Source organism: Brassica napus, chromosome C3, assembly GCF_020379485.1.
Source record: "Brassica napus cultivar Da-Ae chromosome C3, Da-Ae, whole genome shotgun sequence".
NCBI classification, from domain to species: domain Eukaryota; kingdom Viridiplantae; phylum Streptophyta; class Magnoliopsida; order Brassicales; family Brassicaceae; genus Brassica; species Brassica napus.
In genome coordinates, this window is record NC_063446.1 from 26389665 (window position 1) to 26407347 (window position 17683).

Genomic DNA, 17683 nt, shown 5'->3' on the forward strand with positions numbered 1-17683 from the left:
CGTCAGATCTTCCGACGATTTTCTGAAGAATACCGAGAAACGTCATTCTGACGAACTTCCGACGATATTCCGATGCGGACACACGAGACCAGAGTTCATCGGAAAAATTATATACCGACGGAGCACGTTCCTCGGACTATACCGACGAACGGAGTCCTCGGAAAATACCGACGGACTATGGTTCGTCGGAAGATACCGACGGACAATGGTTCGTCGGAAGTTTTAGAGGAACCTTCTCCGTCGGTATTTTCCGACGAACCATAGTCCGTCGGTATAGTCCGACGTCCTCAATTCGTCGGAATATATCAATTTTAAATATGAAATAATTTTGCATTTTTATAAAAAATTTTATATTAAAAATTAATTAATAAATAAATAAAATCTGAAATTTAAAAATAATAATATTATAGAATTAAAATTCATACAAACCGAAATAGAAAAAAAAACATTCAGAAAATTTTAAAAACCAGAAAAAAACTAAGAACTCGAAGACATCAAACAATCTAGCTTCTGCATTATCTCGGCATTGAACTTCTTCTGGGATGCCAACTCAGCAAGGATAGTGACATTCTCCGAACGGATAGTGGCATTCTCAGAAAGGATAGTGGTGTTTTGCTCCTCCAATGCCCCAATCCGTTCATCTTTGTCATGTAACTCCTCGAGAACAATGGGATCGGCATACAGAGCTTGCTAAGAAGATGCCGGATACGAAGAAGCACGGTGGGCCAACCCAACTAAACGGCCTCCTTTCCTTTTAGGAACCGCCTACAAAAATATTTAAAGTTAGTAAATAGGGACAAGTTAGTAATCGACATTATAAGAAAATATATTAATAAAAAAAATTACATTTTCAACCATCTCATTTATTTGCAATAGGGACAAGTTGGTTGAAGCTCCCGTAGAATCGCCGTCATTAGAGAGATGCTGAGATTGAGATGCTATTTCAGCTTCCACCAAATCAACGACACCTTTGATCACGAGGTCCTGAATTTGACTCGTCTTCTTGTTAGTGTGAGCCACCTTAATGAGTTGGAGACGATCAACGGGATTACCTTCATTTGCTTCGATCTAAAAAACCGTCATTATTAGCCAAGGAATATATAAAATATTTATTTAAAAAATATAAAGATAAATAATTAAAAAAAACTTACAAGTTCATCCTCCTTAGTAGACATAGAGCAAGCGCCGAGGTGGTGCACATACATACCTTTCCCGCCACGATCGCTCTTCCGGTTCTTGGAGTTCCTAGAAGACGTCTCTGCAGTTTCTTTCCTTCTCCCAATGAGCTATCAACTGCTCCCACACCGTCCCGTTGATGAACTGTGGCCTCTTGTTCTTCTGCCAAACTGTCTTCCACACGTTCATCTGCTTCGTATAAGAGTCCATGGCCTTTTCGTTGAATTTCTTACGGACTGTTTCCGTGAGATCGGAGTGACAGTTGAACTCTTGCTACAAAACAAACATAATTTAATAAGTAAATATATTTAAAAAAATGTAAATACTTTAAAAAAATGAAGAGTTACTACCGCAAACTGACGAAATCACAACTCTCGTTCGTCGGAAGGAATCACACTCCACTTTGAATATCCAAAACGGAGCATGAAGTACATCATCTGGTTGATGCTCCTGCTAATGCCATTTCTCGACTTGGTGAACCTTTAAAAAAAATACAAGTTAGCAAGTTAATTAATGGAAAAAACATAATGCTACAAATAAAAAAAAATACTAACAAAGTGCTATGTCCTCGTCGTGGGTTGGGTTGGAGAATCGGGAGATGCTCTCGACCTGGTTGTTGAACCAATAGTTCAACTGGCATGACCCCCGGATCCTGTTGAGCAGCAGCAGGAGGGGCAGCGGGAGCTGGAGCGGGAGCTAGAGCGGGAGCTAGAGCGGGAGCTAGAGCGGGAGCTAGAGCGGGAATATATGCGGGAAACGAGTTTTGTTCGTGAGACGATCCCGATGTACGGGAACTGCTCACCGAACTACGTCGAAGACGGGCTACTGGGCGGGGTTCATTCTCGGACCTAAAAAAAAAATTAATACATCAAAAATCTTTTCAAATCATTTCTATTTTTAATGTTTTCATTTATATATTTACAAAAGGTTTTATAAGCGTTTTAAAAAAATATTAAACCTTTTATTATACATAGTTTATTACTGGAAACTTATAAAAAATTATAAAAATTCTAAAATTTTTTATTATACATGATTTATATATATATATGTATACAAAATTATAAAAAAATTATAAATATAGAAAAATGTTGTTAAATATTTTTAAAAAATTTTAAAAACGTTTTATTATACATAGTTTATTACTGGAAACTTGAAAAACGTTTTTAAAAATCAAAAAATATTTTAAAAATAGTAAAACGTTTTGAATTTTAACAAAAACACAAAATAATTCCAAAAAAAACTAAAACAACAATCCTAACTTATATATCCTAAGCTATCCATTCAATCCTAAAATTTTCAATCAAACAACCTAAAATCTGAGATCTAACTTCCAAAACCCTAAACAATTGAGATAAAACAAGGTTGGGATGATTCTTACATGATTTGGGGTTTGGGGAAGAGATATGAGGGTGAGAAGAGGATTCGCCGGTGATGGGTGCTCGAGAATGGTCGGAATCGCCGTGAAAGGGAGAGAAATCGCGGAGAGGATTGAGAGAGAGGCGGAGGCGGAAATAACGAAGAAGGAAGAAGAAGGGTAATTATATTTAACGTTTCCGACGGACACGAGTTCGTAAGTATTCCGTCGGGATAGTTAAATATAAACCAATTGGCGGTTTGCGAAAATTTTCACGCGGTTTGGTTTTCCCGGGTAAATTGAAATTCCGACGGAATTGGTGTCCGTCAGTATATTCCGACGGAATACTGACGACCTTTTCCGACGGAATTCCGACGACTTAGTGTTTAGGGTGTTGATTACAAGTTTCTAAATGCAAAATCCAAATCTTTGATAATATATATTGTATTTAGATAAAGATTTAACAATAAAAATGTTTTTATAACACGATTTTACACAACAACATTTTTTGTAGTGTAAGATTAGATGAATATGATTGTATAAGTATATGAGTGTTAAGATGAGATGTTATGAAAACAATGATATGCATACATAAATATTTTAATGAGTTGTTATATTTGAACGGTTGCGATCTAATACTATACTAAACACTTATTATGTGTTATTTTCATAGTTCTGGCATCTAAATTTTTAGATTTTTATGTTTGAATTTTTTTAGAAACACATGTCCTCGGTAATTCGTCGGAATATACCGACGACATTCCGACGAACTTGTCTAGTTCGTCGGAATGTCATCGGTATATTCCGACGAATTACCGAGGACATTTCCAAACTTCAATGAAACCTTTTTCATCGCTATGTCGTCGGTATTTTGCGAGGGATTTCCGACGGACCAATAAAAAAAAAACTAATCAGAATCTTCTGAATCTTCATCAAACTCCCCAACCTCAGTTTCTGGCTCCGAATGTACAACATCATCAAGTCTAAACACAGTCAAATTCTCAACGAGTTCAACATTTCCAAATCTTCAACTGCCTGGGCGTTGCTGGTAGACTCTGGTTGCAATGGTTCATCATCATCAGAAGTTTCATCCACTCGTCCTCTTGGGTTGATTTGCGTTACAGTAACCCATGGATCGTCTCTGTACGTCACCCGAGGGTAACTGATGTGGCACACCTATACCTATCAATTATACAAGTATTTGTAAAATATATAAAATTAATTAATTATATTGGTAAAAAATTATGAATAGATTGACATACCTGATCAGCTTGCGAACCAAGAATGAAAGGATCATAATATTGAAGTTTCCGGCGCGAATGAACTGATGTAACACCAAACGCATCAATATTCACTCCTCTATCTGGGGTGGTGTCATACCAATCACAACAGAATACTACATAACGCAATCCAACCATTCCAGGAAATTGGATTTCCAATATTTCTTTTATGTTGCCATAGTAGACATCGTCACCGGAAGAAGATGAAACACCAGCATCATATGTTGTCTTAGAATGACATTTCCTTGTGAATGCATATCCTCGCGTACAAAATTTTGATATGATTTGACCACGGAGTTTGGTCCCTGCACAAATTCGCGTATCCAATCATCGAACACAAAACCTCTGGCCAAACCATCATTCACCTATAAATTAAAAACATATATGATTGAAAAGTTAATTAGTTTATATTAAATTTAAACTACTCATTTGCATAACTACGAAGCCACGTAGCAAATACTTTATCTCTAAGTTGTTGAAGCTCATCTTCTGTTGCATGCCTGTGAGTCATACGCAACTCCGCCATATATACACTATATACAAAAATATTATCAATATGAAATAAATTTATTGAATATTAATCTAACAATAAATGAATAAATATTTGTACCTCTCATATTGTAGAACATCTTCACAGTTGGTGAGCAAATATGTTTGCAAATGAGCGTACTCAGTGTCCGTAAGTCTCCGCTTCGTGAATTTTTCACTAAGTCGTCCTATTTCCTTGAACATGCTTGGGACAGTAACATGATATGTTGCTCTCTCCCCTCTGTCATCATGCCGAGCAGGTCTTCGGTGTTTTTATGCACTTCTGGTGGAAAATAATTTTCAGCAAAGATTGCAGTTTCTTCATTGATCACTTGTGCCAATATAGATCCTACCACCCTGCTTTGATTTTCGACCATTTTCTTCAGATGATGCATATAACGCTCAAAAATATACATCCATCTGTACTGCACAGGACCACCAAGTTCCAATTCTCTTGCGAGATGAATAGCAAGATGTTCCATTACATCAAAGAATGATGGAGGAAATATCTTCTCAAGGTTGCACATGCTGACTGGTGCGTTTGTCTTCAAATTATTAATACCCTCTTCAGTCACTACTCTGCTGCATAAGTCGCAGAAGAAAACACTTATCCCTACATAGATAAAAGACATAATTTTCATAAGTATTAAGTTTATATAAGCATAATTGTTAAATATAAAAGTAAATTAAATTGTAAAAATATAAGATACCTGCAATTGTTTCATGAACATTACGTGGCAATAATGCTGAAAAAGCAAACGGAAGGAGGCGCTGCATAATTACATAACAATCATGACTCTTCAAGCCAGTAAACTTTCCTCCGCTTCTATCAACACAGTTTCCCAAATTTGATGCATATCCGTCATGAAATTTCACTTTATCTGTAATCCAATCAAAGAACTCTTCTTTTCTAGCACCATCCAACCGATAAATGGGAAAATGGGCCATACTGTTCTCATCAACGTGAAGTTCAGAACGATCACAGATATCAACTAAATCCAACCTTGACTTCAAATTATCCTTCGTTTTACCTTGGATGTTAAGGACTGTGTTCATCAGATTGTCGAAGAAGTTCTTCTCAGTATGCCTGACATCTAAATTATGCCGAAATAGATGACTCTCCCAATATGGCAGATCCCAGAAAATACTCTTTTTGTGCCAGTTATGTAGCTCTCCAACCGCACTGACTCGAATGTTTTCATGTCCACCTACATCTGGCGTCCTTTCTGCATCAAAATACCTAAACTGCTTCAACAAATGTTTCCCACTAACTTCCTCAGGTGGACCAACAAACACCTGCTTGTTCTTCGTAAACGAAGTCTTACTCCTGCGGTATGGATGATCAGGTGGTAGAAATCGTCTGTGACAGTCAAACCAACACGTTTTCCTTCCATTCTTTAGTTGGAAAGCATCTGTGTCATCTTGACAATATGGACATGATAGCCTCCCATGTGTTGTCCATCCATATAACATACCATCTGCTGGAAAGTCACTTATTGTCCACATAAGTACTGCCCGCATCTGAAAGTTTTCTTTGCACGAAACATCGTATGTCTCAAAACCATGCGCCCATAGTTGTTGCAACTCATATATCAGTGGTTGAAAAAACACATCTAGTGATCTTTTAGGATGATCTGGCCCAGGGACGAGAATTGAGCGAAAAAAAAACTCTTGTCGCATGCACAAGCTCGGCCGTAAGTTGTACGGTGTCACAATAACTGGCCATAGAGAATACTGTCTTCCATGCTTTCCAAATGGGCTGAAACCATCAGTAGAAAATCCAAGATAACCATTTCTTCTCTCTTCCGCAAATTCTGGATATGTTGACTGGAAATGTTTCCAAGCCTTCGCATCTGAAGGATGTCTTATCTCACCATTTGTGGAATGCTCTTCATGCCATCTCATTGCTTTTGCTGTGTGCTCACACTGATACAACCTCTTCAATCTTTCCATCAAAGGCAAATACCACATTCTTTTGAACGGGATCGGAACTCTTCCCCTCGTCTCCTGATAACGAGGTTTTCCATAAAATTTGCATACATTACGTGTCTCATCCGCTCTCCAGTAGATCATGCAGTTGTCAATACATACATCTATCACTTCGTACGGTAGTTGAAGACCGGCAACAAGTTTCTGAACCTCATAGTATGAACCCGGTGCAAGGTTATCCTCAGGTAGAATACCTTTGACAAAATCAGTAATCGCATCCATACATTCTTCAGCCAAATTATAGTCTGTCTTAATACCCTTTAATCTAGTTGCAGATGATAAGGCTGAATGACCATCTCTACAATTTTGATACAAAAGCTGTTTTCCTGCATCCAACATGTCAAAAAATCTCCTAGATTCGGGATTTGGTTCTTCCCCTCTATAATGATCATGTACCATCTGCTCAGTACCTACACCATAATCTATATCCGTTCTAGATTCTTCTAACCTAATATCAGGCTGAAGTTCATTAACAGGCTGAGGTTCGCTAGTACTACCATATTCATAACCAGTTTCCCCATGAAGGTACCAAACTTTATAATTACGTGAAAACCCTTTCATATACAAATGAGTCCAAACATCAAATTCTTTTATAACCTTATTATTATTGCAAGTAGAGCAGGGACATCTTAACATACCACTTTTTGCATCCGGTTGCTGTTGAACAAGCCTCATGAATTCTCCAATCCCTTCAACGTATTCTTTCGTAAGCAAATTGGTGTTGGGACCCAAATGAGGTTTATCCATCCACGAACAATAATAAGCTCCTGAAGACATGATTTTCACGGAATTGTTATGACTAAAGAGAATGAAGTGTGAATGAGTTGAATGAAGAGGGGTTGCATTTATAGAAAATTGCTTACGGCCATCCGACGACTTTCCGACGGAATTCCAACGGATGTAAAGCAGTCCGTCGGAATACCGTCGGTATTTTCCAATCACAAACGGCTATAAAACGGTCATATATATTTGTCGGCAACGGTCACATGGTTCGTCGGAAATTCGTCGGAAAATTTCGACGGAATACCGACGACGGTAACGGTTATATCTGTTAATCGGAATGTCGTCGGAAGTTCGTCGGTATATTCCGACGAATTTCCGACGACTACAACGGTTATATGTTTTATCGGAATGTCGTCGAAAAATCGTCGGAAAATTCTGACGAGCCATGTTTCTTCGGATATTCGTCGGAAATGACCGACGTAATTCTGACGACTTCAAATTTTTTGTTTTCGTCGGAAATTGGTCGAAAATCCGTCACAAATGTCCGACGACATTGAAGTCCGACGGAACCTCCGTCGGAATTCGGCGTGTTTTCTTGTAGTGACTTGAGCAAAGATGGTAGATGATGCATTCAGTAGTAGAAATCTACCCAACAAGTGACATCTCTTATTATAATAAACTCACTTTGCCAAAAGACCTATACATTTGTGTCTTCAACTCTTCATTTTTATTGTTTTCGATGAATAAAAACAGATTTAAAATGACTCCTAAAGCAGCTGCTTGATGAGTTGTTCAAAAGAAAAAAAAAAAAAAGCAGCTGCTTGATGTGCTTTATGTAAGGACCCACCTGCTTCGTTTCCAATATTTAGTCAGCACTTCTAAGAGTATGTTTTATTTATTTCCAGTGACAATTGAGAACTTACATTTTACCAAAAAAAAAAAAAAAATTTGAGAACTTGCATTGTTTTGTTTCATTATGGATGGGTTTTATATATCCACATTATACTGTTTTGAAAAAGTGAAGAAACATGATCTGTAAACTGTAAACAATTTGGCCCAAAAATCAAAAAATTAACAACTTGGCCCATATCCCTTCATATCTCAATTGTAAAAATCATAACTAGTAATTTAATACTCTTTTGTTTTTCAACAAAGTAATTTATACAGAAAAAAAGGAAATGATAGAGAACACATATTGCCTCGCTGTATGGATGGTGTCACAAGGCATTCTAGAATCACTAAAACACAACATTTAAATCATCTGTAATTCCCCTAAAGCAGTGAGGGTGTATGCGTAATTTACTCCTGAAGACGGAAAGCGAGGGGTGGTGGAGAGAGAGAGAGAGATCATAAGAGTTGGAATCGCGTCTCTACGAGGCCCATATTTCCCATTCATTTCCTCTCTCTTCTCTCTCAACACCATTCGCAAGCTCGCCGGAGAAAATCAACAACGCAGATGGCGCAGAGAACAGAGAAGGAAGAGACGGAGTTCAAGGTCCTCGAAACCTTGACGACGACAACAACCCCGACGCTCTGCTCCAACAACTGCGGCGTCACAGCGAGTCCATCAACCAACAACATGTGCCAGAAATGTTTCAACGCCGGTATAGATCCAACTCCGATCGCAAAAAGATCAGCCAGATCCGTCAGTCTCCGGTCAACGCCAGCCAAAGCTGCGATCCGTCCCAGGGAGACCGATCCGGTCAAGAGAGACCACCATCAACAGACCGTAAACCGATGCTCCGGTTGTCGGAAGAAAGTCGGGTTGACCGGATTCAGATGCCGATGCGGCGATCTTTTCTGCGCGGAGCACCGCTACTCGGATCGCCACGATTGCAGCTACGACTACAAAACCGCCGGTAGGGAGGCTATCGCTAGGGAGAATCCGGTCGTCAAGGCGGCGAAGATGGTGAAATTGAGTTGATGTTCAGATCGGAGAAGGAATCTTCAATCGTTGTTGGTGGTGGTGGTTCAAAGCTCCGATCAAGATCGGAGAAATCGTTAAGAGAGATGAGATGGTCGGAGAGATCGGGTTGATGCAGCAAACGAAGATGAGAGAGATTCTCTCTGCTTGATTAAATCTGAACCCTTGATTTATTTTTTTATTTTTAATTATTATTAGGTGCATGATTATTGTTGTTGTTGTCTTTGCTTCGGATGTGATCTTTCTCGTTCATGAAGACAAGTTGTGGAGTGGCATGTGTGTGTAGATTCGTTAGAAATGAAGGGTGGTTTGGTAATTTAGGCGACGTGTCTCTCTTATCACGATGCTTAGACAAGTCATTGTGCGTCACAACTCACCCACCAGCCAATTTCTCTCGACAAGGTTTGCTTGGCGTATAAAAAAGCGTGTTCTAGTCGTATTTGATTATTGTAAGTTCCATTGTTAATCTTTGCTCTTTGGGAGACTTTGTTCGACGCATCCAAAACATCCCGCAACTTTACAATTGCTATGTAACTCAACAAACACTTATGTGGAATATATTCGTTAACACATAACAATATTTTATTATTTTAAGTTCGATTTAAGCTTCTTCATGTAAATCACACATGATATTCCCGTGAAAAAAGAGTTATGTATTAAGTTACAAAAAAAAAAAGGAGTTATATCTCTCATGCAACTATCATTATCAATAAAGTGAATAAAACGACTATTACACATATAGACCACAGGCCCTATTAGAAAAGTCTGCTTTCTGCAGCCACGGTACTTTTTCCAGGAAAATAATGCAACTACACACTATTAGTTAAAATGTCACACATCAACTCGGAATTTGAGCAGACCAGACCACACACAATTGGTAAAAAAAATGTTCACGTCATGTCTTTGGTAGTGCAGACTGCTTCACGGATCAGAATATTTATGTATAAGGCCCAACGTTTTTCTAAGTAGGTGGACCCAATAAGTTTGGCCCAGCCCAATGGTGAAAACTCCTTAAGCATAAACCTCACCTCATGTGTTTGTTTACAAATTAAAAAGATTTTAATTTTCATTTACTTTTCCATCTCAGTGTATTAATATCTCTAATTGGTTTCCATCTGCAATCAGAAAATCGAGCGGGTGCTCTTTCGATTTCACTCCACACAGAGAGAGAACCAAACCCTAAGAACCCCCACCATAGCCGGAGGTTGTAGAATCTCTCCGTCCTCGAATTGAATTAGGGTTTTGACGCCGTGAAAAAGTGTATATAATTGATTTCTTTGTTTGTCATTGCGAAGGGGGAAGTTTCAGCGGAGATGGGAAGCGCCGATCCGGTCGATGATCGGACCTTCAATGGTGATTTCAGCGAGGAAGGAGTCGGGAAGTTGAAAGAGAGAGTGAAGGTTAAACTGAAAGAGTACATGGGAGATTACACGGATGACATTCTAGTGGTACGATTTGGTTACATGCTTTTTAGTATTGATTGTGGTTTATTCGTGTTCCTTGTTAGCTAGGGGTTGCTGAGTTTTTGATGCTCTTGTGATGTTAACAAGTGTCATTGGGGTTTGTGATTGATTCTGCTCTTGTTTCAAGCTACAATACTTTAGTCTTGGTGATGAGTTTGTTGTGTATGCTTTGATGCTCTTTGTGAGGCTAAAAAGTCAATTAAGAATTTAAATGACGCTGAAGTTTATGTTGTTTGCAGGAGTATGTGATAGTTTTGCTTAAGAACGGGAGAAGGAAAGAGGAAGCGGAGAACGAATTGAAGATATTTCTTGCAGATGATAGTGGTTCTTTTGTTGCCTGGTATGTTAAATGTTTCTTGCCCTTGCTGAAGAATATCTCTTTCTTTATATAGATATAAAACTCACTATGAAGGTATGTGCAGGTTGTGGGATCATCTGGGTGAAAGTATGGATGAATACTTTACTATAAGCATTCAGAATGAGGATACGGCACTTGTGCAGATGGAGTCTGAATCTGAAAAAGGAAGGTCTGGTGCTCGCCGCGGCAGAGGATGGAGAAGCCAGCTAACAAATGCGCCTGATGTTCCTCCTCTTCTGAGTTCTGAGGTTCACAAAATTTATAACTACGAGAAGAGAGATCACAGAGAAAGACACGGTAAAAGGTCTCCGTCTCCGCAGTCTCAGTCCCGTAGGAAAAGGAGTAAAACTGACGGCTCACGGAGTGAACAGGTCTGTGTATTTTTCTTTTGCTTAATAGCAATCACGTAGTACCTGGAGTAGATAATTTGAAAATTATGCTCAATTAGTTCACTGGATGGGATGTCATATTGTGTTGTGAAGACGTTCTCAGAGTAAAATTTAGGCCAGAAGGTATCTTTGTATGGGGCTAATCTGTGTGAGGCGTCCTCTCTTACTCCCTAACTTTGTGTGATTGGGTTGCCTTGCATTGCCTGGTTTAAATCTAATTCACGGATAGTGGCTATGGTTCTCTGATGGTGTTTCCTTTGACTTCTATGATAGATGGAGGCTAAACCTAATGTTTCTAGCCGGCTGCTTCAGTTTGCTATGCGAGATGCTCTGGCAATATCAAAGCCGACTGAACCCTCTTTAAAACGTCTCCGCTCAGTGGTGTCTGCGTCGACTCAAGACTCATCTGACCCCAACCCAGCTCAGAAAATTCGATCTGCTGCGAGGGTTGTGAATCCCATGGCTACTGTTATCAAAGCTGTCGCTGAAGCAGCTGAAGATGCCAAAAATTCAAAATCTGGGAGAAGTGTCTTTGACAGAATTAGTCACACCACTGGTTTTTCTGAGACACTTGGTGAAGTTTCCACTCAGAACGAAGAACATAGGAATTTTAACGAAGAGCAGGAACCAGTACAGCATCATTACACGCAGCGTCTTGACAACAATGGAGTGTATGTTGAGAACATGGCGACTTTTGACACTGGCTTGCAGCCAAACTTTTCATCTGATCGAAGCAAGCTTGGTTCAAATGTTAATGTGTCTCACCCAAGTTCTTTTGCTGGGAACAGAATTAACAATCCGAGAAGTCTGCAGGATCGTTTAGTCGATGACCCCAGAAGAGTTAAAGGGACGAATTATCAAAACCACCTTACTGAAGTTGCAACCAAGCAGAAAACTGCAGGTTTCTCTGGCAATGCAGGGAAAACAGTGAAGTTAGAGGAGCAGATGAAAGTGCCAGATGTGGGTCTGCAAAAATATATGGACAGAGGCAGAGTAGTCTCTAGTGAAGCTACAATTGGGAGTGGAAGTGTAAGTTCCATGTTTTAGATGCATATTCTTACTAGCTATTTCATCATAAAATATCCTAGATTTTTTCTTGTTAATGTTCTACCCATCGTAGCTACGTAGCAATGATTGATCTCGTTCTTACGAGTAACACTTGACGCCTCATACAATCTGGCCTTTTGTTCTTTGACCACAGGTAAAGCCTGTTCCCAGTGCGAGAGAAGACACAGCGACTAAGAAATCTGTTCCCGGTGAGTTGTTAAGTAATATCATGTTTAAATTGGAATTTCATTTGTCCTTGACAAGTCTTTGGTCCCTGTTGATACATTCTTTTCTGCATGAGTTGGTCTAAAGATGACATACTGGCATTTGCAGGGACATTATCTACTACCCGCCCTTTGGAAGATGCTAGTTCTCGAACAATCTTTGTCGCCAATGTAATGATTGCAACTCTTTATTTACTCCTGAGCAGGAGTTGAGCAAAAAAATTTCATTTGGTTAACTGATTTGAATGTGGTTTGGTCGTAAAACAGGTTCACTTTGGTGCCACCAAGGATAGCCTTTCAAGGCATTTCAACAAGTGTGGTGAAGTGCTTAAAGCTGTCATAGTTACAGATCCAGCGACAGGCCAACCAAGTGGGTAAGTTGTCTTGATATGTGGTTATGCAAAGTTCAATTTATCAGAGACACCTTAATGACCAAAGTTGTTTGCCTTTTGCAGATCAGCATACATTGAGTTCACGCGCAAAGAAGCTGCAGATAATGCATCGTCTCTAGACGGTACCTCGTTCATGTCTCGGATTCTCAAGGTAAAAATATTGAAAAACTTGTTTATATTCATCTTTAGTGATGGTTAGAATGTTAATTAATTATTTGTATTTGTGATGGGTGCAGATTGCGAAAGGAAGCAATGGGCAACAACAACAGGAGGCTGCGTCATGGGCTAGAGCAGGAAGGTACGCAAGAGCCTCACCATACCGCAGAGGCATCCCTGGTGGTGCATTCAGGGGTCGTCCTGTTGTCAGAGCTGGAGGAGCCAGAAGCATGCAATGGAAACGCGATTCAGCCGAGACTGGAAACAACATCGCAGCTCCAAACCCTCGTAGCATGACTTACGTCCGAACAGAATCACAATCAGACGGACATGCAACAGTTTGATAGACAAAACAGAAGCAAGAAGCTGCTTTGGTCGGATTTTCTCATTTCGTTTTCCTTCCTTATTGATGACATTATGGTTCCTTTTGTATGGATATTAAAAAAAAAAGACAAGAAAAAATGATCCATTTTTCATGGAGACAACAAGAGGTATAGATTGCCGCAAGACAACCCAGCAACACACAAGATGGACACAACACGAGCTCTAACGAACAAGACATTGAGATTCTTAGCAACCTGAAGAGTCAAAGTCAGGATCTGCAACCTCCCCGCTTCCTCCATCTTCTTGAAGAAATACATCGGCTTCAACGAACGTCTCAGCATCAACGCCATCGCGAACGGGAATCCGAACGCTATGCAGCTCTGAATCGTCATCTCGTGAATCGGATTCGAACGAGTCGCGTACAGAATCGTGCCTCCGACGACCAACTGAGTTAAACCGAGAAGACCCATGGCTCCACTTAGACTGTACATGTTCTTCATCATCCCTTCGAACACTTGTCTCGTCTCGTTACCTAGCGCCGACACGTCGCGCTCCACCGTCGGTCCTTCGATCTCCTGGTGCTTCATCTTGGGCTCCTCCTCGGGATTCGGATTGACCTCTTGGCTTGGTGTTGAGAAGTACCTCGTTGGCCATGTTTGAGATCGGAGCTTCTCGGTGTTGGGATTGGTGATGAAAGCAGAGAAGGATCTTAAGAGACCCAGCTCTTGAACTTCTGATCTGTGGATCAAATGGTTTCTTATGGGAGAAGAAGAGTGGAGATGGTGAAGGGAGGTGTTGAGGGATGAGAAAGACGAGGGTTTAAGGAATCTGGAAGCTAATCGACGAGAGATCATCATCGTCGTCGTCGCTGGATTTCGATGGAGAGAAGAAGCTCTACGTAATGTAGGGTTTTCTTTACCAAACCGGTTTATCATTGGTTGACTATGAAGACCAATCAACTTTCGATTTTCATGGGCTCGCTCTCTCAATATGACCCAATCCATCAAATTAACCGGATTTCATCCTACTTTAATACTACTAAGTCCATAATTAGTAAAAATATTTCAGACCTTCTCAGCAGTAAAGAAAAAAAAAATGGTAATGGAAAGAGTAAGATATCCATGTCACAAAACTGATAAATAGTTCCATTAGATAACTGATCCTTTCAGATCTTCTTCCTGCTCCATTATGTTTTTTTCGTTTTTTTTTTTTGCCACAGTGGTGCTCTTTGATTTTGTAAATCTAACTCTTTCATTAATTTAGATATTAACAGCTTAGCAAAAAAAATAAAAAAAAAATTAGTGAACATATATTATACTATTATTTGCGAAGTGATTTTTCGCTTCTGAACTCTCACATTAAAAATTAGAGCGGCTAAAATCTTTTCTAACCTTAATGAATAATTAGATTTGTTAACATAAAATTAATCATAAATTAAAAACAAATTTCATTAATTTGATGATTATCACCATCCAAAAATAGTTTATATTGTGTTATAAAGTCTTTACTAACTTAAAATGAATAATTAAATTTGTTAATATATAATTAATCATAAATTAAAAAATGAATGTAATTGCAAAGTGATTTTTCGCATCTGAACTCTCACATTGAAAATTAGAACGGCTAAAATCTTTATTAACTTTAATGAATAATTAAATTTGCTATACAATTATGAGAAAAAGACAAAAATAGCACTAAATCAAGTTTATGTTCCCAAACTAGCACTCAAGGTCAAAAGTCACAAAATAGCACTTAATGTTTTATCAAAAGTCACAAACTTAGGGTTTAGAGTTAAAGGGTGGGGTTTAGGATTTAGGGTTTAGGGTTTAGGGTTTAGAGTTTAGGGTTTAGGGTTTAGATTTTAGGGTTTAGGGTTTAGATTTTAGGGTTTAGGGTTTAGAGTTTAGGGTTTAGGGTTTAGAGTTTAGGGTTTAGGGTTTAGGGTTTATGGTTTAGGGTTTAGGGTTTATAGTTGAGAAATGAGGTTTTGGGGATAAGATTTCAAATTTTAAAAAATTAAAAAAATTAAAATTTTGAAAGGATAAACTTAGAAATGTGCTATTTTGGCCATTTTAGTTTTTGAGTGCTATTTTTGTGATATAAACTTAGAAAAATGCTATTTTGGAGATTTGCCCTACAATTAATCATAAATTAAAAACAAATTTCATTAATTTGATAAATATCACTATCCAAAATAGTTTATATTGTGTTATAAAGTCTTTACTAACTCTATTGTATAATTAACTTTGTTAATATGTAATTAATCATAAATTAAAAATCAATTTAATTGATTTGACAATTATCATTACATAAAACTAGTTTATATTGTATTATCTAAAAATTTATTTACAACATAAATTTTTAAAAGCTAGATAACTCCTTATATATTATATAATTTTATGTATATATGAGTGTTTTCAAATTTATTTTACGCAGTAAAAAATAATTTTATTATACTTAAAACTTCAAAATATGTCAAGAATTTGATATTTGATATTTAATGTATTACTAAATATTTCTAACTCATGAATGTTTTCAAGTTTAATTTATGTTATAATAAAATGTTGTATATAAATATATTTATTATTAAATATTTTGAACGCATAAAAATAGTTTTTTTTTGCAACTGATTTTTCTACATAAAAATAGTTTATTCTAATGATATTGATAATAGAGCTTTTTGCAAGATTGACTCAAAATTCAAAGTCAAACCTAAAACTAACCCATGCTTTTTTTTTGGATTTTTCTTTTGTCTTATTCACCCCACAAGTTCATGATATTCACGAAAATGCCATCAAATTTTTTTTATATTTTTTTTCCGAAAATGACATTTTTACTCTCTCACCCACATCATCTTCAAGTAATTACAAGATTGCCGTTGTCATCAATACCCCAACCACCATGAACAACCAATTTGAAGCTCTTAATGCACCTAAAATCGATTTACACTCTCTCTTTCTCACTTGTTATGAACTAAACACAACATCTCTTTCACTTTGCCTCCATATTCATCCAAAAAACTCAAGCTTTTGATTCAAAATTTTTTTATGGTTTATAGAGCCATTCAAGCATACTATTCTTGGTGGGTTACTTTCGTTTGAGATTCTGGATGGTTGGAGAAGACTCGTGTGTTAAGGAAGTCATCTCACTAGTTTAAGGTATGAAATTGAAATTTTTTCCAGATCTGTTTGTGTAAAAGACTTACCCGTAAGTAGTCTGGCTGTAGATAAGTCTTCTGGTCTAACGGACGACTTACTTTTAAGTCGTCATCTTTGTTTGTTAAAAAAAACCCTAGAGAATACCCTAAACGACTTACTGATAAGTCGTCTAGGATAAATGGATTAGTTTTGCATTTGACCGAATTGTGTCAGATATTTGACTTTTCCTGGACGACTTACCAGTAAGTCGTCTCCGGGAAAACAAAAATTTCAATATTTTATTAAATCTGGACGACTTATCTGTAAGTCGTCTCAGGTTACTTTTGCAATTGAAAAATAAAACTTAAATATTTAACTTTTCCCAGACGACTTACGTGGAAGTCGTCAAGTAAGACGACTTACTTGAAAGTCGTCCAGATTTATTTCCTAGATTATGGTCAAACCTTGCTTATCTCGGACGACTTTCTTGTACGTCGTCTGCCTGGACGACTTTCAAGTAAGTCGTCTGGGTAAAGTTAAATATATAAGTTTCTTTTTCGAATTGCAAACTAACCTGAGAAGACTTACAAATAAGTCGTCTAGCTTTAATAAAATATTAAAAATTTTGTTTTCCCTGAGACGACTTACTGGTAAGTCGTCCAGGAAAAGTTAAATATCTGACACAATTCGATCAAATGCAAAACTAACCCATTTATCCTAGACGACTTACTGGTAAGTCTTCCAGACGACTTACTGGTATGTCTTCCAGACGACTTACTGGTAAGTCTTCCAGACGACTTACTGGTATGTCGTCTGCGTCAATGCTTAGTAAATTTTCATTTTCTCTATGTTTACTAATGTGTTTTATTTTGAATTTTTGTAGATGATGCGTCAGTTACATGCAGTGTATGGAGAATGGTTGGTGAATGATTGCCGTTGGGATTTTGTGGTTGATAATGTCAAAGGAGCGAGAATCATTTTTTTGGGGAAAGGTTCGACACATGCTGAACTTCTTGCAATGACTCAAGAAGATTATAACCTGGACATGAGCACAAAATTTGTGGAGATAACCTACTCATTACCAGCAGAAATGATGCAGGCTCCAGACACCCCTCCTATTCATGTTACAAGTGATAGACAAGTTCAAAACTTGCTCGAGATAACTAAAACGCATGGAGTACAGCTTTGTGTATCAAGCTGTAGCAAGGTGGAAACGGTT

The 17683-nt window shown here is 38.0% G+C and overlaps 3 protein-coding genes across 3 annotated transcripts; 2 read left to right on the plus strand and 1 right to left on the minus strand.

Annotated features, from left to right (window-relative positions):
* Positions 1–8200: 8200 nt before the first annotated feature.
* LOC106401610 (zinc finger A20 and AN1 domain-containing stress-associated protein 5) lies at positions 8201–9574 on the plus strand. Its single transcript, XM_013842149.3, has one exon. It carries the CDS (start codon positions 8507–8509, stop codon positions 8972–8974), a length of 468 nt encoding a protein of 155 aa, XP_013697603.1. The 5' UTR covers positions 8201–8506; the 3' UTR covers positions 8975–9574.
* A 443-nt stretch (positions 9575–10017) lies between these two features.
* On the plus strand, positions 10018–13491 carry LOC106401217 (protein gar2-like). Its single transcript, XM_013841689.3, has 10 exons — positions 10018–10178; positions 10270–10422; positions 10677–10777; positions 10860–11166; positions 11458–12213; positions 12386–12440; positions 12565–12626; positions 12723–12829; positions 12911–12998; positions 13084–13491. The coding sequence occupies exons 2-10, from the start codon at positions 10288–10290 to the stop codon at positions 13345–13347; spliced, it is 1875 nt and encodes a 624-aa protein (XP_013697143.1). The 5' UTR covers positions 10018–10178; positions 10270–10287; the 3' UTR covers positions 13348–13491.
* Positions 13454–14395, minus strand: LOC106401218. The gene has a single exon (XM_013841690.3). It carries the CDS (start codon positions 14329–14331, stop codon positions 13477–13479), a length of 855 nt encoding a protein of 284 aa, XP_013697144.1. The 5' UTR covers positions 14332–14395; the 3' UTR covers positions 13454–13476.
* Positions 14396–17683: the final 3288 nt, after the last annotated feature.

Coding starts and splice junctions, on each gene's coding strand:
- LOC106401610 (XM_013842149.3), top strand. CDS start 8,507: ATGGCGCAGAGAACAGAGAAGGAAGAGACGGAGTTCAAGGTCCTCGAA.
- LOC106401217 (XM_013841689.3), top strand. CDS start 10,288: ATGGGAAGCGCCGATCCGGTCGATGATCGGACCTTCAATGGTGATTTC. Junction 11,167..11,457: donor ACGGCTCACGGAGTGAACAG/GTCTGTGTATTT, acceptor CTTCTATGATAG/ATGGAGGCTAAACCTAATGT. Junction 12,627..12,722: donor GAACAATCTTTGTCGCCAAT/GTAATGATTGCA, acceptor GTCGTAAAACAG/GTTCACTTTGGTGCCACCAA.
- LOC106401218 (XM_013841690.3), bottom strand. CDS start 14,331: ATGGATTGGGTCATATTGAGAGAGCGAGCCCATGAAAATCGAAAGTTG.